General features: G+C 52.7%; 6 protein-coding genes across 6 annotated transcripts; 4 read left to right on the forward strand and 2 right to left on the reverse strand.

Annotated features, from left to right (window-relative positions):
- Window positions 1–633: 633 nt before the first annotated feature.
- A1O3_04327 (uncharacterized protein) lies at window positions 634–3,570 on the forward strand (the record flags this gene model as incomplete). The annotated part of the gene is made up of 1 exon (XM_007734457.1): window positions 634–3,570. One exon carries the CDS (start codon window positions 634–636, stop codon window positions 3,568–3,570), a length of 2,937 nt encoding a protein of 978 aa, XP_007732647.1.
- A 483-nt stretch (window positions 3,571–4,053) lies between these two features.
- Window positions 4,054–9,576, forward strand: A1O3_04328 (uncharacterized protein; the record flags this gene model as incomplete). Its single annotated transcript, XM_007734458.1, has 1 exon — window positions 4,054–9,576. One exon carries the CDS (start codon window positions 4,054–4,056, stop codon window positions 9,574–9,576), a length of 5,523 nt encoding a protein of 1,840 aa, XP_007732648.1.
- Window positions 9,577–11,171: 1,595 nt separating this feature from the next.
- A1O3_04329 (uncharacterized protein) lies at window positions 11,172–12,311 on the forward strand (the record flags this gene model as incomplete). The annotated part of the gene is made up of 1 exon (XM_007734459.1): window positions 11,172–12,311. The coding sequence occupies one exon, from the start codon at window positions 11,172–11,174 to the stop codon at window positions 12,309–12,311; it is 1,140 nt and encodes a 379-aa protein (XP_007732649.1).
- A 1,336-nt stretch (window positions 12,312–13,647) lies between these two features.
- On the forward strand, window positions 13,648–14,817 carry A1O3_04330 (uncharacterized protein; the record flags this gene model as incomplete). Its single annotated transcript, XM_007734460.1, has 1 exon — window positions 13,648–14,817. The coding sequence occupies one exon, from the start codon at window positions 13,648–13,650 to the stop codon at window positions 14,815–14,817; it is 1,170 nt and encodes a 389-aa protein (XP_007732650.1).
- An 853-nt stretch (window positions 14,818–15,670) lies between these two features.
- A1O3_04331 (uncharacterized protein) lies at window positions 15,671–17,272 on the reverse strand (the record flags this gene model as incomplete). Its single annotated transcript, XM_007734461.1, has 1 exon — window positions 15,671–17,272. One exon carries the CDS (start codon window positions 17,270–17,272, stop codon window positions 15,671–15,673), a length of 1,602 nt encoding a protein of 533 aa, XP_007732651.1.
- Window positions 17,273–17,923: 651 nt separating this feature from the next.
- Window positions 17,924–21,395, reverse strand: A1O3_04332 (uncharacterized protein; the record flags this gene model as incomplete). The annotated part of the gene is made up of 3 exons (XM_007734462.1): window positions 17,924–18,423; window positions 18,554–20,305; window positions 20,819–21,395. The coding sequence occupies 3 exons, from the start codon at window positions 21,393–21,395 to the stop codon at window positions 17,924–17,926; spliced, it is 2,829 nt and encodes a 942-aa protein (XP_007732652.1).
- Window positions 21,396–22,287: the final 892 nt, after the last annotated feature.

Genomic DNA, 22,287 nt, shown 5'->3' on the forward strand with positions numbered 1-22,287 from the left:
AGCCCCCAAGCCTGAGGCTTAGGAGGCTTAGGCCTCTCGTGGCTTCTGCTTTAGGGTAGCCCCTAAGCCCCATCCCGATAGGCGAGTTTCGAATCTGGGATTGATTGACCATTATTGCAGCCATTAGGCCTTCATGCGGACATGCATGGACGGGCGTCTGCAACCTCAGTGTTCAATCAAACAGAGGGCCAATTTGGTTGTATCTTACACTGTCCTTCCTCTTCAGGGTGGTTACCACGAAGACTCATCTGCAAGCCGCAGGCCAGACTGGGAGAGGAACCGAGGAGACACGTTGTCGGGTTGCGGCACGTGATGCATACTACAATACCAGGTGCCTTACTTAACTTGCTCTTGGCATTGGGGCATCTTCTCGACCTCTTACATAAGGTAGGTAGCCCGCAGGGGGTGCCAACGATGTCTTCTAATCGGTACACTGATTCACCAAAACATCCTGATGTGATGAGCTAGTATAAAGGTATAGAGATCGACCTAGGATGTCTCGGAGACGGTCTAAATACGGGTTCCTTCCTGCCTGATACACTATGAACACGTCGCCATACGGAGTACTACAATATCTGAACGTCCCTGACTATGCGTCCATTTGAGCATGAGAGTCCTCGATCTGGGCGAAAGATGCCTCAGCTTACTGCACCTATTTCCGGTCCAACCCAACGGCCCAGTAAAACTCACAAGCCAGATCCGGCGATCCATCGAGATCATGAATCTTCCCTGTTCGTGGTAGACCGAAAAGGGGACCGTCAAAATTTGGCATATGGGTCCCCGGACCGCTATGCTATTCCACGGTATCGAGTCTCCGGCAGTGGTGCTCTGCTTGGTCTTGGTCCAAAATACCGCATCACTTCGCGAACGGAAACCCGTTATGAAGTTGAAAATGTGGAACTTGATTCAACTCGAAAAGTCCGTAGGCAGTCTCTTCTCTCAAGCGTGGTCACCGAGGATCCTGCGCCTTTGAAGGCTCTGCCAGTCGCCGACAATCAAGAGGATCTAGGAAAGAGCTTCTTGAGGTTTGAGCATGGATACTCCAGAAAGAGGAGACGTATAACAAGGCAGCGCGACCAACAGGTCTCCGACACGGACGGAGATGATTCCATCTCCGATCTGGAAACAGATGGAGAGATGGAAGATGCATTTGAAACTTTCAAAAGCGACCCGGTCCACCAACGGCACGTCGAACTCTCCAGAGCCACCGTTGAGCATCCACAGGATCCCAAGGTGTGGCTCGCTTTCATTGATTATCAACAAACGTCCTTCAGTCGCGAGAATGACTCCCGAAGTTTCGGTCTATCGTCTGGGCGAAGCCTCATCGACATAAAGATTTCACTCTACCGACAGGCACTATCTCATATCAAAGGTGATGAAGAGCGCCAACCCCTAATTCTGGGTCTGATGCACGAAGGGAGCAAGATCTGGGATTCAGAGAAGCAGGCTTCGGAGTGGCGGACTTTCCTCAACAAAGACGCTTCCTTTGACTTGTGGATTCTCTACCTCAATTTCATGCAAAGTAATCAAGTCAGGTTTACGTTCGAAAACTGTCTTGAAGTCTACAAGGATTGTCTCCAAATCTTCCGGGCCGTTGCGCCAGGGCGCAAAAGAGACTCAAATTGTATCTACCTTCTTCTCCGGTGTACTCTATTCCTGTGGCAGTCCGGCTTCACCGAACGGGCCGTTGGGATTTGGCAAGCTTTGTTCGAATACTGTTTTTTCCGTCCCCAGCTGCCAGTATCGGAGGACCCGCTTGAATCATTTCATCGGTTCTGGGCCAGCGAGGTTGCACGAATTGGCGAAGAAGGAGCTACTGGGTGGAACTCCATTACCAGTCCCGAACTCGGACCAAATACCGATAGGCAGGACTCTCGTATGCCTGGCCTGGATTTTGCTACTTGGGCAGCCGCTGAAGATGATCAGGAGCGATGTTCAGGATTGCCGGCGCGTACTCTGGACGAAGTAAGTGAAACTGATCCATACCGGGTTCTCCTCTTTTCCGATGTAAGGGAGTTCCTGTTCTCCCCAAGTACAAGCGAAGGCCTGAGGGCTTTTCAAGACGCCTTTTTACTGTTTGTCGGCCTTCCTGTGCTATCTTCCCTTCCGGAATCGAGGCGTTGGCAAGGAGATCCCTTTGTCTTCAACCACTCTCGCTGCACAGAAAAATGGACACTGTCTATCGCGCCACAGGACCTCGACGGTGAACCCTCGATGCCTTTAAATGGATTGTCAAGTTCTCGAACAGTGGCAGAGCTATATTTCGATTTTCTGCGGCGTTTCCTTTTCCAACTGGCCACAAGGGGGCGGGACGGAGAACCCGACGAACTACTGGCTGAATATGCTATCGCCCTTGAAGCTCAAGCGGACCTGAAAACTGCCAGGAGAAAAGCAAAAGCGCTTCTCAAGCAAAGGCCCAACAGTCTGAGCCTTTACAATACATATGCCGTCCTCGAGTATCGAACAGGCAATCTCGAAGCTGCAGAGAGAGTGTGGTCAACCGCAATATCTATGCGCGGATCTCTCGGCCAAGATGTCGAAAGCAGTGCCTTTCCTCTCTGGCGCGAGTGGGCATACTCCTACCTGTTAAAGAAGAGATTTAATGATGCAGAAGTTTTGTTGAGTATGTTGCCAGACAGCCAAATTGATCTATCCAAACTACAGAAGAGTACAAGTGTTCGCACGCCCCAATCGATCTCGACACAGATCAAGGCCGAGGTCTACATCAAAACACAATTTGAAGCGAATCTTTCCAAACCCGATACACAGATGCTTCCAGCCGTTATTGATGTCTTGGTCATTTACAAATATCTCACCCAGGGCCTGGATCTCGAAGCTGCCTTGGAGGTATACGAAAGCTGTCTGAACGCACTCGTTGGAAGATGGGCATCAGACGCCCCCGTAGTGGAAACTGTCCACGAGCACCGGGCCTATCTCCTTCACTCTCATGCAACGACGTTCAGCAGGCCCTATAAGCCCGGGGATTACTGTTTGATATTGAGAGAGTCAGTTCGGATCTTTCCTGACAATCTTCGTCTTCTGATGCTGCAGCAACATTACGCTCAAAAATCGGGACTCTTCGACCGGTTGCGTCAGGTCGATGCCCGTGCTCCGGGACAGGAGCAGGTGGATCGGGGAAGCAGCAGCATCATTCCCTGCATGTTCGATCTCCTAACCGAAGTGAGGAGGCCTTCCTACGCTGGAAGTACGGATCACAGTATTCGCTCGGCTTTCAGACGAGCCACTGATCAGGGTGCAGAAGGGTATCATTGCATGGCTGTTTGGAAGGCATATGTTATGTGGGAGCTTTCTGTTGTACCCCGTGAGAAGCCTGTGGCGAAGGAAAGCAGGCCCGCCAGCGAATCCAAAAGACGCCACGAGCTTCAGAAGCTGGCAGACGTCTTTTACAGTTCATTGAGGGCTTGTCCATGGTCCAAAGAACTGTACATGCTGGCCTTCTCAGAGGAGATTCTGAGAGACGGTCTCAGTCACGAGGGCCTGGAGCGAGTCTATGAAAGTATGCAAGATCGAGGCCTGAGACTTCGCATCGAGTTGCCGGAGTCCCACTGAGATGACGGAGACGGAGACAGGTCAAGATGTAACACTCACTGACCTAGATTTCAAAGGGGGTGGCTCCAGTATCCGTACAGCAAGATCTCGACTAGTGTAGCTCCAGATGTCCGCATCAGTGCTGGAATATTACAACGACCAGACTGTCAAGACTCAACATGCTCCCTCTGGTGGCCTCCTCACGTATCTATCTGTATCTTGCCAGCTGCCAGCTATAGATGCCTGACTCGTGATGGCTGCTCCATCATCTACAAATGACTCGTGGCTTGGCGCTAATTATGTCCGATTTAAACGCCGGTCAAGTTTCTCCAAAACTTTTTTTGGCGGTGGGAACTTTTTTACAAACGACTAAAGTCCCTGCAGCTGTATGCTTTATGCCACTTCTCACGTTCACGACTCTGCGGCTGGGCGGAGGACGACTTGACGTGCCATATCTGGGCTGATGATTGAAGAACACCCCGGTTTTGCAGCATCGACGCTGCTATGACTTCCACGTTCGCTGCGCAGTTGCGCACGATCGCCGCAAACTCTACGAATGAATTAGACCTGCGCGCCCGCCGAGATGCGCACGCCGAATCCCTCATCTTCGACCGAGCCGTCGCCGTCAAACAGGACTGGGAGACAATATATCTGATATGCCTCGAGGGGTTTCAAGAGTTGTGCTTGCTGGACTCGAGGCTGCGAGAATTCGAACTGAATCTCTACAGTCCACAGGCTAAAGACCAAGACAGAGAACAATTGAGCAGATCACAGAATGAGGCTCTAGGGGTGGTCCTTGAGCGATGTCTGGCACTGTTAGGATCAAAAGTCTTGCTGCGCCCCGGAATCAGAGCCGTAGAGTGGCTCGTCAGGAGATTTCGAGTGCATGTCTACGACACTGACGCCCTCCTCACGACTTTCCTGCCTTACCACGAAACCCCAGTGTTCCGAAACATCTTGAGCATAGTTCCGGCGAATAAGATCACCAACGAGTGGAAATTCCTCGGCCCATATCACAAGATCGCGGCGAATGTTCCCCGGCATGCCATCGTATACAGCGCCATCCACAACGATTCATTCTTCGCCGTGTTGAACAACTATACTCTTCGAGTCTGTCAGGAAGGAGCGGGGCACCCTCAACTTTTGCGCTTCTGGGGCAGCGTGGTGGTCGAGGCGATTACCGGAAGATTGAACCAAGTCAAAAGTGGGAGAAAAGAGGTTCAGAGGCAGCGTCTGGAGGATGCGCTAATAAAGATTATCCCCATTCTGGATGAAGGTCTAGAGATCAGGGCTTGTCCTGAGATGACCCTCACCTGCTTTACGATAGCCCTTGTGCTAGCAACCAACTCTAGTCTTGAGGACCGTGTGGTTGACTCCATAATCAAGGCCATTTCCCCCTTTATCACAAACGGCGAAGCCGACCCAAAATCAACCCTGGCTTGTCTATGCGTCCTGGTCTCAAGAAAGAACGAGCGCAGGGTCTCAAGAGATTCTCTCGAGGTCTTCTTGAAAATCCGGGATCTAGACTCTCTCATGCTCGAGGTTCAAGGACAGGTGCCTGTGGATGCGTTATGCGAATCACTGATCAATTCATCACTCACCCGCTTGAAAGACTCGAACTTGAGCTCGAGGCTCCCTTTCGTCGAAAAATTACTCGACCTCAGTCTCAATCTTGTGGAACCATCTGCTACAAGCCGCTTCCTTGCTGCCTTACTCCGGAAATTACCAAGCACCACCCCAGCGGGCTCTCTGGACTCGGTGATCCAAGAGGGGATTATTCGAACCCTACAGAGATTGAATGACATGCCTACCTTCTCTGCCGCCTTCCCTCAAGCAGTGATACTGTCAGGTCGGTCGTTGCCGGAAGTTGAGGCTATCATTCAAGGGACCATTGAGCCAGCGGATGGCCCAAATCTCCTAGAATCAAACTCAGTGGGCCTTGACGAAATCAGTGGGCCAACAGAGTCGAATGATGATCTCGTTGACTCTATGTTGGCCACTTTGCCGACGGTGTCCACCGAGCTATCCTTCTTGACAAATAAACGCTCCCCGTTATTCAGTCAACTTCTCCAGGTTTTCACGCTGTGTTATCGGAAAGAGTCCACCCTAGCAAGATTTGAGAGTCTTCCACTATGGCAGCCGCAAACTGAAACGCCCTCCGATCTTCTCACGAGCTTTCTTTTGAGAACTGCTTGTAGCGACTATCCAGACTCGCAGCGCTCTGCAGCTCTTCATTTTCTTTCAAAGACCCTCCAACAGGGGTCTCGACAAGACACTCAGCTTCTCATACCTTACCTCACCATCTTCCTGAGTGATCCAGCCCAGCCGCTACGGCGAGCCGCGTCATCTTGCCTCCTTGTCGTTCAGAACTGCATGTCACAGAGCCTTGAAGAAGACGGCGACCAACAAAAGGACCCGGAAGCTGAATATGATGCTGTGGCGATGACGAACGTGAAGCGCGTGCCTTCTGCTCACGCAAAGAAGCTCTTAACGCATGTGTATCTGCAAAACTTGGAGGAATGTGTTCTAGACCCCTCTCACATCAGGAGGGTGGTGGAGAATGCCTTTGATAGCCGCTCACGCTCCTCCTCTGTCGGATCGAAGGTGGTGAATGTGGAGCTGAAGAAATCGTTGAAGCAGGATCTTTTCGAACTCTTGACCGGTTGCGCATTGAACAGCCCACTGATCAAAGTGCAACTGGGCATTGTGAACCTGCTCATCGGTATTCACAAGGTCGGCAGTGCCACCACGAGTAAAACCCTTCAGCCGGTCCTCAGACGTTGGGCGTCTCTAAACGAAGCCGAGGCCACATCTGCCGCGGGTTCTGAAGGCCTGAGTCTAGCCCAAGTCGACTCCACGGTGGTCCAACTCATCAATGCTCATGACAAGGAGGCCGTTGAGCACACAATTGAGACGCTCGAAAGAGAAAGGTTGCAGCTCAGGCCTGGCCTGGTGAAGGCCTTTTTTGACCGAGTTGCCACAATTTGGAAAGACGTCCGGCCTGACTCCCAGATTACGGCAGCCAAACTTCTCTTTGACATGTCCTTTTCCGACGATGAGACCATAGCGGCAGGAAGTCAGCAAGTGCTGCGTTCCGCCACTCACCCCACCGATGTTCTTGCCGGCTTACTCGACCACGCATGCTCCGGACTTGCTCAAATGCAGATGGAGGTACCGCCCAAGAAACGACGCAGGATCAGTCATGGCCGTGAAAGCATACCGAAAGACATGGTTGTCCAACTGGACCTCGCCGATTCCAGATTATCCCTTGCCCTTGAGTTGGTTGAAGACTCCAAACCAGAAACGCATCCTCAGCTGCTCGGGGGTCTATTCGATCTCTTGATCACCCTAAGAAGACTCAGAGAGAAAAGCACGTCCGAATCCCCGTATCTCCTCACATTGTGTCTCAGCAGCATCCTGGCCATCACTGACAAGGCGAGGGAAACACGGAAACCAAACATCGACATGTCGAGTATTCGTGCTGACCTCGTTACCGATTGTGTTCGATCAACGGAAAATCCACAAGTTCAGGCTACGGCTCTGTTGCTGTTGGCATCACTGGCTTCGATAGCGCCGGATCGCATCTTGCACACCATTATGCCTATCTTCACTTTCATGGGTACCGGCATACTGTCGAGGGACGATGAGCGGTCTGTTTACGTTACGAACCAGGCAATCGATCAGATCGTACCGCCTTTGGTGGGTACTCTGAAAAGGCAAGATGCGAACAACCTGGTCCACGCCACGTCCAGTCTTCTGTCGAGCTTGGTTACCGCTTACGATCATATCCCACAGCATCGACGGGTCGCATTTTACAGAAGGCTACTGGACCGATTAGGAGCGGACGATTTTGCTTTCGCGATGATCGCGCTACTCGCATCAAGACGACCTCAGGAGGACATGTCGTCCTTCCTGTCGGTCCTTACTGCAGACTTGCCGGCGGCATCTCAGCTCTTGACGCACCGAAAGATCCTCGCGCTGGCCAGGGATATCTTCAGCGACAATCCTCACAATGCGGAACCGCTCTTAGACGTGAACAAATCTACCAAGACAGATAAGAAAGAGCAAATTTCTGTACTTCTTCTGGAGACGGCGTGGAGACTGCTCGACACGAAGGTGTTGAAAGCTCAAGTGAAGAAACTACAGAAAATGGATAAGGCTGAGACTGAACCATTCTGGGCAGAGTATAGAATGTGTCTGCAGGGGCTTCTGGCCATGCTCAAGAGCCTGAAAGGGCAACCATCTTCTTCCACGAGGAAGTGTTTGAGTGCTCTACTGGGTTTGCCCTCGCTTGCTGAGCTCTTGGGTATCATGCCCGATCTTCTGCAGGAGATGGAACTTGTTGGAGATCCGGAGCTTCCGCCTCTCGCTCTGAGGGTCCTAGCCGCTCAGCTTCAACGTAATCCTTCCAAGGACAGCAAGACTCAGGCCGAGGCCATGAGTTTCCTACCGACTGTCGAGACCATTATCCGAACCACTTCGGACGAAGTATTCAGGCACGCCGCGATCGCTTGTCTGGACCGGCTTGTGGAGGCATATGGACGCAAGAGCCCAGAAACGATCATCTCCGCCTCGTCAATCCTGATTGAGGGAGAGCGTGGCCTGAGCTCCGAGCACTCGAGGACGCAAATCATGTCGCTCCTCTGCCTTGCTTCAATGTTGGAAGTTCTTAAGGAGGCGGCGGTACCGATTGTGCCTCAGGCTATGCCAAAGGTCCTGAATCTCCTGAGGGCCAGCCTCACCGACGGTGGCAGAAATGAAGAACTCCATAATGCTGCATTCACGCTAATCGCATCCTTCCTATCATATGTGGCATTCATGGTCTCCGACGAGAATGTGGTGGAGATCCTGGAACTGTCATACCGCTCCTGCATGGCCAAGATGGAAGCATCGTGCAAAGAGGCCAGAACGGAGACTCTGACCCTGCTCGCCCACAAGGGCGATCTGGTCACGATCGCGACCAGCCTCAGTCAAGCATGGAAGGCGGTTTCGGACGACGTGGGGTTTGAAGTCGAAGCGATCACCGAGTACATAGACCTGTTGTCACAATCCGTCGAGCGCAACTCCAAGTCCACCGTGGTGCGTGCGGCCGAGACGATATCCACTTTCATCCTGCAGGTTCTGGACCTGCGACGTTTGTCTTTGACAAGTACGAGCCAGGAGACTAAGCTCGAAATCTCACCGGACGACATTGACGCGATCGAGTCGAGACTGCACGCCGTGAGCATCACATTCATCTACAAGTTGAATGACTCGACCTTCCGTCCGATATTCGAGAGCTGGGTCGATTGGGCCCTGAAAGCGCCCGACCTGGGCGGTGCCGAGTTCTCCGACCAAGCCAGGACGGCGCGGAGGACCAGTCTCTTCGCCCTGGGCGAACATCTCTTCGGCACGCTCAAGAGCATCGTGACCTCGTACGCGAGTTATGTTCTTGACGCGGCGAACGAGGTGCTGCAGTCGGTGGTTGAGTCTCACCAGGCCACGACCAGGACGATGACCGAGGACCAGTTGAGACTGTACCAGTCGACATTGACCCTCCTCACGACCGCACTGGCCCATGATGCCGACAGCTTCTTCGCGGCGCCGTCACACTTCTCGCCTTTGTCGACACTCCTCGTTTCGCAACTGACATTGGCATCCTCGAAATCGCCCAAAGCGCTGCGCATGGCGGTTTTCAATCATGTCATCCCCACCATTGTAGGCCTGGCGACCGCCACCCAGGACACTCCTGCGCACCATCATGCCCTGAACCACGGGCTGTGCCAGCTGCGCCACGATACGTCGGCGGGAGTGAGGTTGGCGGCGATCCGCACGCAGCTCGCGCTCACGGAGGCCGAGGACGTCGGCGAAGAGTGGGTCAACAATGTGGTGGTCGGCACCAGTACCGAGGGCGTCGGCGGAAGTGGTGAGACCATGGTCTACGTCAACGAGAGTCTAGAGGATGATGATGAGGAAGTCGAGAACGAAGTCCGGAAATGGGTCAGATTGGTGCGCGAAATGGTCGGTGAGGATATTTTTGAGGTGTAAGCTGTCTTTTGTCTACGGTCGGGTTGACAGGATTGACAAGTATGGATGCTTATCAAGAAGTCTGGATGGATCAGTACTACTGTGGATGTTTGTCAAGAAGTCGATGGGATCAGTACTACTGATGGTAAAAATATCAAACTTAGGAGCATCCCCAGCCTTATTCTCCACCTTTGATTCTATTCTCACTGCTCGCTGTAGGTGGGATCTAGCATCTATTCCTTTCGACCGTATAACACAAGACAACAGGGAAGCCTAAGACCAACGGACAGGACTACAGGGATCCTAAGGCCAACGGAACGACCCTCGGTTCGGTAAATAGGAGCGGCAGATCTAGTCATTTATAATAATTCCTCATTCACCGTACTGTAACTCTATGTAATTAGCTAGGGCGGCCGCCCAACCTTCACCTTCAGCCTCAGCCTCGCCTTCACTTTCACTTAGCGTCACCTTCACCTTCACCTTTAGCTTCACCTTCACCTTCACATAATACCATGCCAGTGAAAGAGAATAATAATAATACGTATATTAACCCAATCCCGAAAATATGTCCTCAATAACGCAAAGACCCCCAGTTAGCCGAGTTAGCACTGCACCACTGGGCGACCGACCGAAAAGTTCTCAAGTTCGACCCCCCAACCCTGCGAACCCGGGTTGGAGTATTTGGCCCAGCAACAGCAACAGCAACTCACTCGATAAAATTAGTCCTGCGAACCCGGACTGATGCCAACCAGCGATGCGATTCAATTCAGTAACTAACCCTGCGAACCCGGGTTATCACCAACCAGCGAAGAACGAGCACCAAATCCGAAGCCAAAGCCGGAAAAACCCTGCGAACCCGGGTTTCACTTCCCACAACCCCTGACCGAGGGGCTTGTGGAAAAAGTTTTTGCCATTTCTGAAGAAAGAGTGCTATTGTTCCTCTAAAAGACTGGAAGACCAGTAGCCTAGACGTCAACAAGGCTGCGCTCTTCACGTGACCTCTTGGCGCCGCAAGGCTGCTATCAGTTGCATTCGGAGCTTTATCAATTTGACCTCTTGATCAATAGATCTGTGCATCCTGGATGTCTGCTACAGGTGCTTACACTAATCTACAGGTGCAAACCAATCTCGCCGTCCACCTTGCTCTCAAGCGTTATGAAGTCTTCAACCTGAGCCTAGGCGAGGAATCCCAATCCCAATCGGACACCGCGGTCTGCGGGCCATGATTCCCAATCCCAGCTGATGTGATGGTGTCTGGGGAGGCAACTCTACTTGCCCCCAAAGGTGTGTGTGTACTGTTCAATGTTCAAACGCTCTCCAAATCCTTTCGTTAATATCGACGTCTAGACTGTCGAATCTGCAATAGGCGGCGTATTCGATGTGACCGCACGCTCCCAACATGCACCAAGTGTGTCAAAAAAGGCCTCGAATGTCCTGGATATGGACCCCAGTTCCGATGGGCAAATGGCATCGCAGTTCGCGGACGATACAAGGGTCTCGGGGCGCCGGATACTTCCCAATCAACGTCAACGCAGATCTCTGACAGTGACACCGCCATGTTTCGAGCAAGGAGTTATAATGAGCTGTCCTGCTTAACCCGTCCTCTACCTGAGCACATGGTACACCGTCTAACAGACCACTATGCCTCTGCCATTGCCCCTCTGATGGTCTGGCTGGACTCTGCAAAGAACGGATACCGACGGCTTGTCATTCCGTTGGCGGAAAAGCATCCATTACTGCGCCTTGCCATCCTGGCCATTTCGGCAGCTCACATGCCGCATGACCCGGACCCGGACCTCGATCCCACCTTCTCACAGTCTGCGGGCCAGGCTGCCATCCGCATGATCACCGAAAGAGTGCGGCACATGACGCACACAGAGTCCATCTGGGAGGACAGGGAGGCTGAAGCAATGCTCGCGGCCATGCTCACCCTCTCCAACCATTCACTCCTAGGGTCGGAGCTGTCTCTCGCTCAATCACACCGACAAGCGGCACGGATCTTGATCAATACTGTGACGCTCAAGAGGGCTCCTGATGACGAGCTGACAGTCTTTCTCGAGAATCAACTGGCCAGCTACGACATCCTGGCGTGCACCACATTGTTCAACTTGGAGCATGTCCAGCATGCCACTGTTCCACGACCGGACCGAGGAGATGTTCTGTTTGGAGACTTCCTGAACACCCTGCATCGGATCACGATCGGGTCATTGCAAGAACTGGCCGGTGGACCGCACTCAGCCACTCCCCGCTCCCGCCCTTCACTCTCAGATCTCGAGCAAGATTTCGAGCTCGCCCGCGGCTCGACGTTGCTGACGGCCGGGCCAATGATCGGAGCATCCAGCAGATCGGTCAGGCAGGACTTTGTCCGACTGGTCCAGACATATCATTATGCCGGTGTGCTTTACGCCTGCAAGCGCCTGAACCTATCCGATGGCGACAGCGATGAAGTTGAAAAACACCACGCTGCCCGACTTTTCCAAGTGCTCAACCAATTCGAAGATATCAACGCTTCATTGCACAACTTGGCATGGCCCATTTTCATTGCCGGGATTTGCAGCTGCGGCGACAAACAGCAAGAGCAAAAGCGCATGGCTACCGTCAGTGACCTGTGTCGAATGTTATCCACAAGTACTGGCTTCGAGCACTATAACAACCTCTTTACCTTTCTTCAAGAGCTCTGGCATAGCCCGGGTCAGGACTGGAGTGTGCTTGCGAGACAATGGGAACGAAGAGGCCTGCCGGTAATTGCAGTCTGAGTTGGCATTGGGGGATTATAAACTGGCAGATCCGTTGGTTTCTAGATATTGTTGTGCAAAGCACTCGTTACAACCATCGGCCTCAGCTGATGGCCTCTCATTGAGCCCATTGTACTTGATGATATCAAAAACGCCTCTTTCCCATCTAGAAGTCCATCGAGGAAAAGCAGCCCACAGGCACCTTCAATGGATATATCATGTAGGCATATATCATATGGGCGGAGAGCGCCGGTAACACATCCTTGAACCGAGCTCGAACTCCTCTTGAGGCCACAGTAGAGAGAGCCAGAGTGTTCCTTGATACAATTGAAGTAGTTATTGAATATACCGCCATTACCTAGAGTCTAGCACGCACCCTTACCCTTCCCCTTACCACTCTGCAGTATACATACATGGTAGCCCAAGGGTCCCTTAGCACTGGCCTCGGGCTAGGGTTTAGGGGGTTAAGGGGTAAGGGTTAAGGGTAAGGGGTTACATAAGGATAAGAGGGTGGTGCCGGTGCAACGCTAGAGCGCAGCAGTGGAAAGCTTGTTTTAACCTGCGCCATGATGGACGGAGTACATACCTTAGAGTAATGTATGTATGTACTGTAACCCGTCACCAGTTCTACCGTCACTGCTATCCATTTACAGCTACAGTATCTGGGTCCATATCTCTGTCTGCACAACCAGGCGCCAACAACACGAACAACACTACCTTAGCCTCCCGACGCCTTAGCCCTGGTCTGTGGTTTGTGCACGCACTGCGGTCCTCCCTATCTCAAGATCCCCAAATCCTCCACTAGACATCACTCACTCACATATTACCACTACCTGGTGCGATGGGCCTTTTCAAGTTACTCCGGGGGAAGCTGGACGTGGGATCTTCTACCTCTGCCTCTACCTCCACCGGTCCCAGCGCAGTCTCTAGCCAGGCCGAATCTGGGAATGCCCAGCTTCACCAGCACCAGCAACATCCACACCAGTCTCGACATCACCCTCAAGAGCCAACTCCAGGTCAAGGCCAGTCACAGTCACAGTCACAGTCGCAGTCACCATTCCCAAGCACGATACCAAAGATCAGCCACAGCCAGAACTGGAATCTTTCAATGTCTGACGAGCAATATGAACCTCCGCCCGGCCCGCCTCCAGCATCCCAGGGTTATCAGGCCTCCTACAACAACCACAATACCAACCAAAATACTACCCCCCGATTCCCACCTCCACCTCCACCTCCAGTTGCTCCGCCACCTTCGTTCTCTGCTTCTTCTGCCTTAGACCAGACATTCCGCCCGCCACCAGGTCCACCGCCCGGAAGAGCCAATATTGGTACGGCCGGGCAGGTGTCACCAACAGAGATGGCTCCATACCCAGAACCAGATCCAAACCTCAACCAAAACCCACCTCCATACCACGACTGGACCGTGATTCCCGACACGGCGCTCCTCCCTCCGCCCCCGCCCCTCCCAGAGGACTACAGCCCGACGAACAACGCCAGCTACGACTCGGCCGCCCGCGCTCACGAGTGGTGCGCCGCACACCCGGTCTACACGCCATCGCGGCCGTCAGCGAACCTACACGCGCTCGCGGCTCGAGGAGAGATCGCGCTGGAGACACCGCCTCGGCCACTTATAGCCAGAGGGTTCACATTGCAGCCAATACCGACCTCAACCGACATAATCTCCTCCTCCACACCCAGGAATATAACAACAACGACAACGTCTACATCACAATCACAACCTGCATCCACCTCCTGGCTCATCCGCACCACCCCCGCCCAGCAAGATGCCATCATCACATCCAGTCTCCCGTTATACTTTGCCGCGACAGACAACCCGTTGGTCGGCCACGCCCACAGCCACGACCAACAGAAACCCAAGACCAAGACCATCTACTTCGAGATTGTGGTGCGCAGAATCGTCAATGAGTCGTCGGGCGTGGCAATCGGGTTCGCCGCCAAACCGTACCCGCCGTGGCGTCTGCCGGGCTGGCACCGCGCCAGTATCGGCGTGCATGGGGACGATGGACGACGGTTCGTCAATGATTCGTGGGGAGGAAGGGATTTTGTCAATGCTTTCCAAGAGGGCGAGACCATCGGTGTCGGCATGACGTTTGAGCCCAGTCCAGCAGTGGCTGCAAGTTCAATCCCACCGTACAGTGATGGCAACGGCAGTGGCAACGGCAAAGGCAAAGGCAACACCACCAACTCCCCCTACACCAAAGGCAACGGTACCGGCAAAGACAACAGCAAAGGCAATGGCAAAGGCAATGGCAAAGGCAATGGCAAAGGCAATAGCACCAACTCCCCCTACACCAAAGTCAACACCACCGCATTCATCACCAGACAAGGCCGCACCGATCCGCGTTGGAGCTGGCCCATCGACGAGGAGCGCGACGTGCGCGACGAGGGCGTCGATGGCCTCATGGGCGAAGCGGACCTATATGCCGCCATTGGAGTGTTTGGCGGGGTGGAGATTGAAGTCCGATTCGGCCGTGATCTGAGATGGACCATGGATGCCGGAATCTAGGGTCATGATTCAAGGGTCATGATTCAAGGGTCATGATTTAATATTAGTCGTTTAGAAATGCAAAAACTACTTGCTAAAAGCCTACTACGTACTATCCTCCTCTGTCTCTGTCTCTCTGTCTCTCTCTCTCTCTCTCTGTCTCTCTCTCTCTCTCTGTCTCTCTCTCTCTCTGTCTGTGTGTGTCTCTCTCTCTGTCTGTGTGTGTCTCTCTGTCTGTGTGTGTCTCTCTCTGTGTGTGTTTATGCCCGTATCTCTCCTGATTAGACTTTATCTTCTCTTTTTTCTGTATTCACTCCGTCTATCCTCCTGTTCTTCCTTGCAAAAACTTAACTTGTATAAACCACCAATCCAACCTCCATTCGTCTTTCGTGTTTCTTCTTTCTGGAGAATTGGCAAAAACATTTTCCACAAGCCCCTCGGTCGGGGGTTGCGGGAAGTGAAACCCGGGTTCGCAGGGTTAGTGGTTAGTACTAGGTCGACAATGAGGCTCGACCGATCGGATCGCCCAGTGCTGACTTGGCCGTCGGGGCCGCTTCTGGGGGTCTTTACGTTATTGGGAGGAAAATATGGGACTTTGATACTTGTACTTGTGATATTCTATCTTGGGATGCGGTGAAGTGTAATATAATTCTGCCGGTACCTGTGCGGCAGGGATTCACTGTCACGGTATGATTATCGGGCGTGAAGGACCATTCACGGACAAGAGAGGTTAGAGGTTGGTAAAATCTTCGGAATTTTTCGTCTATTCGAGGCATGTACGGATGAAGGAGAGAACTCTGGATGTCCAGTATGACGACTATGACAGGAATGGTTGCTTGATTGACGACTTGATGCAATATGAATAGAATCAACCCTATGTCAAACCAAACACCTCCCGAAGCGCAGTTGCAAGACGCTCAATGCCTCTCACCAGATCTGTGTCTGAGACAGACGCAAACGTCAGCCGGAGATAGACGATGGGTTTCGACGGGGCGAGAGGAACAGCGCCGTCACCGTCACGGTCACCATCGCCACGATCCGGCGCTTCGGCGGACACAGAAAGTGACGGGACACAGAAGAAGCTGCCTCTGCAGCATAACACCCCGGCTTCCAACGCTGCTGTGTAGATATGCTCCTCAATGCTTGCTTTCGCAGCCATACTTTCGACTGTGTGATCTAGACCCGGGTAGCTGCTACAGTCGATCGTGAGCCAGATAAACATCCCAGCCTCAATGTCTTTCCAGCTGCAGATGTCTTCGAGACCCCTATGCCCTAGCGCCTGTCTCATGGCCTGAAGCATCAACCTGGCTTTCCGACCGTACTCGTCGGCCAGGTGAGCCAGCCATTCTACAAACCCGTCATGTCCCCAGGCCTCGGAGAGCAACTTGTAGACCACGACCTGACTCAGCCCGCTGGGATGGACGATTCCCAGGTCATGCGCGGCTTGGAAAGTCTCAACAACAGCCTTTGGAGCGGTAAGCCAGCCCAGTCTCAGCCCAGGTGCCAGAATCTTGGAAGTTGTATCGAGTCGGATCACGCGTCCTGCTGTAGAAAGAGAGAGGTATGATGGGAGGAGGGTAGCTGCCGATCGTGTGCCCGCCTGGGAGAAATGGAGATAGTAGTACGGATCGTCCTCGATGATGAGAAGGTCATGCTTGTCAGCAACGGCCAGCACTTCTCGCCGACGCCCTGGTGGCTGTGTTATCCCCGTCGGATTGTGTCCTGTTGGTATGGTGTACAAGAGTCTCGGCTTTGGCTTGTCTGGATGGCACGACTCCCACGATGATAACACGGCCTCGAGGTCCCTGGAGCACAGTCCATCTGAGTCCATAGCAATGGGGACGAGATTGAGATTGAGAGCCCTTGCTGCTTCAAGCATGCCAGAATACGAATACTCTTCCACCAACATGCAATCACCCTCATTCGCAAAGTTGCGCAGAGCGATCTCCAGAGCCGATGTGTTTCCGACTGTAAGACATATTTCCCAGTCGGAGTATGGCGGACAGAGTACGTGAGTTATATGGGTGGTCAGAAATTGAAGCAGCTGTTCGCATCCGAGAGAATAGCCGTAAGAGAGGGCGATTGAGATGTCGATTGAAGAGTCTGGGTCGTTCCTGTAAACAATGCTCCGCAATGGCCCACTGGCAGGGTAGTCGTCGCCGTTTCGAGAGGAAGAGCTCGTCAGAAAGGCTGGGTCTGAAAAGGTCAAATCCAGCTGTTCGAAAGGGTATGTTTCTGGTGACGGACGACCCGTGCTGAAACTAATCACATCTATCCCAAGAGCAGCCACACTGGCCTTCAAAGAAGACGGTGCACGTATCCGGGCCTCTCTGCTGAGGAACCTGTTCACCTGAATGGATGACTTGGGCTTACACAAGCAGTCATCCGGCTTGAAAAGGTCTGCACTTGTTATCGGAGCAAGAGTTTTCTGAAGCACTCCGAGATCCTTCAGTTTCAGGCCAGGGGAGTGGCTCATTCTGATTGAGGGGAGATGGAAGAGCTCGCTGTGCTCCTGTCCTGGTCGTGTCAGCTCAATAGTAGGTGAAGGTCAGCATCCGACATTTACCAGAAGAGCAGGTCTCTCGTGTCCAAGTCGATGAAACCCATGGGCCATCCCCAGAATATTCACGCTGACCTGCCCTTCTTCATATAAGACTCGAGCGGACAATGGCGGCGGCGGCGGGAGCATCGACTGGCTCATGCTGATACATCAGGTCGGAGAGACTAGTCCCAATCAAGGCAACAATTGGAGAACGACATCCAAGCAACCAGACCGAAAGTAACAGTTCACCCATTGAAGCACCGTACAGTCGAAAATGGTGGCCGATGATTGACATGTGTCTGGCTTGAAGCTCGTTGGCCCCGAACTTGCCCAAGCCGAGTGCATCGGGGTCGAAACGAACAGCTGTAGCAGTATGTTCGCAGTCAGCTGAGACGCTCTCGACCTGCGACCTGCGACCTGCCTTTGGATCGTACTCGAAGGTAAAGGAACGGAGTGGTTCGAATCCCAGCCGAGACGCCAGGATCATTGTCTTAACAGGTCGTCCTGACCAAATGCCTATTGTCCTCAAGCGCGAGACCTGTGCTTCGACGGACGAAGGGACAGTCGTTGGAGCACGCGATTCCGTTACCTTTCCCTCGTGCCACCATTCGAACGTGTTTCGTGCTGGAGAGCACCAGCACTCGGCTCAGCTTCAGGTGGGACCGTTGGTTGATCACGCCCTTTCTGCCAGGACTCCAGGGTCTCCGTTATTTCTCGGGTTGCAGGATGCTCGCGACCGAATACCTTGATCAATCCTGCCACGGCGGAAGTCGCCAACTCCATTGCTTCATCCTCGCGATCTTGATCTTTGCAGTAGAGAGCCAGGAGATAGATGCTGTACAGTGTGGTGGCGTTATCTGGTCCTAACACCCTCTTCCTTGTCTCTAGAGCCTCTGCTGGCTCTTCTGGATCATCCGCCCGGCCTTGCTTGCGACGGACTACCGCAAGCAAGGTCAGACAAGTCAGTGTATCGGGATGCTCTAGCCCTAGTACCCTCTTCATCGCCTCTAGAGCCTGCATATACAGTTCTTCTGCCTCCTTCACTCGGCCTTGCTGGACGTAGGTCGTTGCAAGATTGGCCAAACCTATGAGAGTATCAGAGTGTTCATGCCCAAGGACCCGCCTTGACATCGCCAGAACCTGCAGTTGCAGCTCTTCAGCCTTCTCCAATCGACCCATTGTCGAGTACATAGACCCCAGGTTGTGTATGCAGACTAGCGTGTCGGGAATGTTCTACTCCAAACAGCCTCTTGCAGGTCTTGACGGCCTCAAGGTGCAGCTCTTCTGCCTCCGTCCATCGAGCTTGCTGTTCATAAAGCTGCGCTAGGTTGAGCATACTACTGAGTGTGTCAATATGCTCAGCTCCTAGAGTCCTTCTTTGGGTTTGATGTGCATGTAGTGCTAGCGCTTCAGCCTTTCCAAGCCGCCCCTGAAAGATGTATGTCGTCGCCAGTCTATCCATAATACGGAGCACATCAGAATCCTCCACACCGCGCTTTTCCTTGAGTGGTTCGAGGGCCAGGCAAAGATACCTCTCAGCAGCAGAAAGATCGCCCTTATACAAAAGGGCGATCCCAAGGATGGCAGAGGCCGTCAGTGTCTCTTCGTCTAGAGGACCCAATTCAGTCTCCTTCAATTTTGCTGCTTCAGTAAAGATTTCCACTGCTTCACTGTACTTCCCATCACCAATATAGTAGTAGCCCATCCTAGCAAGTAGCGATGCACGCTCGGGAAGGTCCCTAGCCTCGCCTTCATTACAAAGGCGTTGAGCGTGCGGAAGGCACAGCGTCCAAATGCTTTTGTTCTCGTATTCCGTAGAAGGTAAGACCTTGGATATCTTTATAATGCAGGTGGCTGTCTGAGCAGTGAGCAAGCCTTCCATCTTGAGCCAATTCCGAGCGGCCAGCCGGACTAGTCGGTGTATATCGTACAGCTCCTCCGTACGACCGTTCTTGTATGCCCCTATATGACTTCTCACAAATGAGTATGCCGTGAGAACGGCAATAGCATCGATATTGTCGCACTCCGAACTTGCCTCCGGTAGCAGTGACCGGGGGATATTCTTCTCATTGAAGCACGCCATATAGGACAGGAATGTTGCTGCTAGCTGATGATGCTGGCGGATGTGATCGAACGAGATAAGCCAGGTAGAAGCGACCGGGTTTTTAGCGCTCGGATATCGTGAAGGATCCCCAAAGTCTCGACTTAGGAGCTTGATAACGTCTAACTCGGGCTGGTCGAGAAGCTCAATATAGGTTTGAACAGGTCGTTGAGTCTGGGCGATGAATGAAGCAGCCTGGACAATCGCGAGGGGGAGACAAGCCAGCTTTTGAACTAGGATTAAGATTGTATCTCGGTCTTCTGCTGGGTGGGAGTCTCCAAGCTCCTTCATAAACATGTCTGTAGCTTCGTCCGGCGAGGGTTCATGTAGTTCAATCATATCCTTCCTGGCAAGGAATGTCGCAACGCGTCGTGTACGTGTTGTTATGACAATAGAACCGTTCATTGTCGTCGGTAAGTAATCCCCTAGGGATGATCCCTGTTGGCTCTGCCTCGCTTGGGGGCCCCATAATGTCTCGTCGTCGGCGTTGTCGAGTATCAAGAGCCATCTCTCTTTCGAGGGGACACTAAGACGCTGCTTCACGAGGGCCTTGATATCTGCTTTCTCGTCATCGATTCCAGGAATCTTGAGTTTCTGTCCAATTTCGCGGATATCCTTTTCGTAGGTCAGTATATTGGTGGCGTTGACCCAAAAGATCGAGTATTCTGGATGCTCCGATTTAGTCTGAAAGGCTAGGGTCATTGCCAGTCGACTCTTACCCACACCTCCCAACCCGACTATAGGTATGACTCGCCGAGTTTCGGGTTGGAAGATCTTTGACTTCAGATGTTGGAGCTCAGTTATCCGCCCGACAAAGTCCGGCAACTCATCAAAGGGCACATGCCAGATAGGATCTTGCGATTCACCTGCTATACATTAGTCATTAATGCTACAAGCCATTTCGATGGGGGAAGCTTGACCTCGATCATCTACTTCCGGCGGAGTCCACTCTTCCAAGAACACTTTCAGACAAGCAGCGACCATAGCGGCAGCGTAAGCCTGCCAGTCCTTGTTCTTGTGACTATCGGCGTAGTCACAGGCTGCTTTGATGACAACGGTAGGATGCTGATCTCAGACACCAGCCCCTTCCATCTCGAATGCGACCACCTCGTCAGATCTTGCCAGCTTGTCACGATCGACGCCGGACTTCATAACACTATTAGCCGATGCAAATCGACCAAAATGAATGAGGGGGATGTGATCGTTGGTCTTCGGACTGCTGTGCCGGTGTCGTACAATGAGCTCTCTCTCCTCGCAGCCAAGTTCATCACAGCTTCTTGGGCAAGGTTCGGAGTTGTTTTGACACTTGTTACAAGCCACATCCAGTTGACGATGTTGATGGACATAAGACGCCCTGTAGAGCCGATCTCGGCCTGTACCGGGATACTTTGCGGCAACAGACTCTCCCTGGAAGCGTTCCGATCGGAGAAGTTCTTGCAGGTTTCTTCTCAATCTTTCCCTGTTGCGGCGTACCTGTAACATGTTGATGAATGCTCGGAATTCCGGGTTTGCGCGCCCTAAGCTGTCATCAATGTCTCTTTTTCTTAGAAATCCATTCGGGTACTGCCTGCCAAAATCATATTGGATGACCGCTGTACTGATGATGATGTCTCCTAGGATAATTTCTTCCTCAGTCTTAGTATGGACAGGTATAACCTCGCAAATCCCTACCACCAAGGCAAGCCGGACCTCTGGAAAGCTGGAACGTAGACTGGCCGCTACAGCCGCAGCACTGGTGCTGCCCATGTACGGCATGTGGGCCAGGACTACATTGTGATTTCCAATTGTTCCTGTTGTATATGCGTTCCGATCCCCTTCGGCCTTTGCGTAATGTTTGCCTTCATCTTCCCAACATCTGTCGAACACAGATCGTACATTCTCGGCTTCCAAGGACAAGGCGCAGACGATAGCCACGTTGAAGCCTCGGCGGTTTGGAGGCTGAGAGGGGATCGGCATGATCGTTCAGGAGAGATCAAGGTTCGCACTGTGCGCGCAAGACGAGGGCATACTCAGTGAGATCATCTGCGTTGTTCTGATCTCCGGTTGCTGTAAGGAGCAGGTTCACAGCTTCTGATCAGGCTGGACGGAAGATGCCCGCTGTCTGCCACGCTGCATCCTTTACGGACCAACACTCCTGTGATAGGTGAAGGACGCATCTGGGCCATGCTCAAACAGGAAAGGCCTAGGCGACATCCTGGCATCGTGGCAACCTGTGCACTGCCTTGGACTGGTCAGAGTTGGCCAACAGAAGACCAATCCCAGTTTACGGCGGTTAGCCCTAACGCCAGAAGTCAAGGCACATGGTGCAGGTCCGGAGGCAACCTTGCTGTCGCCACCCATTATTGACCCTAAAGTTTGACAGGGTCACGATCATGGTAAGCTTGGTAAAACAGAGAGCGAGGCTAGAAGAGACTGGGACTGAGGAACAAGTATTGGCAGAGTTTTGGCATTTCATATGCTAGCCTTAAATGGCTTTGGCTTTAAATTGACAGTGAGCAGGGTTCCAAGACGGTCTGCATATATTTTCCACTTGATACTGAAGCGTGGACGCTATACTGACAGTTTAGAGAGAGGGGGAGAGACCAGAGAGAACTGGTGAGATGACGACAACGGCCTGCGATGACTGTCCCTGAAGCCCCCATCCACATTCAGTTAGTGCTATATCACGTGCTCACCTAGCCAATAGCAGCGGCAGCGCCTCGTCGTTCATCTTCCAGCTTCAACTTCACTCCTTGCCTCAGACCCCATCTACTCTTACTCCTTACTCAATGGGAGGATCTCAATGTTTACCAAGCACAGAAGTTGTCTGGAGGATTGCAGACCGCTGGACTCGTCGGTAGTCAAGATA

The sequence above is a fragment of the Capronia epimyces genome (assembly GCF_000585565.1).
Source record: "Capronia epimyces CBS 606.96 chromosome Unknown aczIQ-supercont1.3, whole genome shotgun sequence".
NCBI classification, from domain to species: domain Eukaryota; kingdom Fungi; phylum Ascomycota; class Eurotiomycetes; order Chaetothyriales; family Herpotrichiellaceae; genus Capronia; species Capronia epimyces.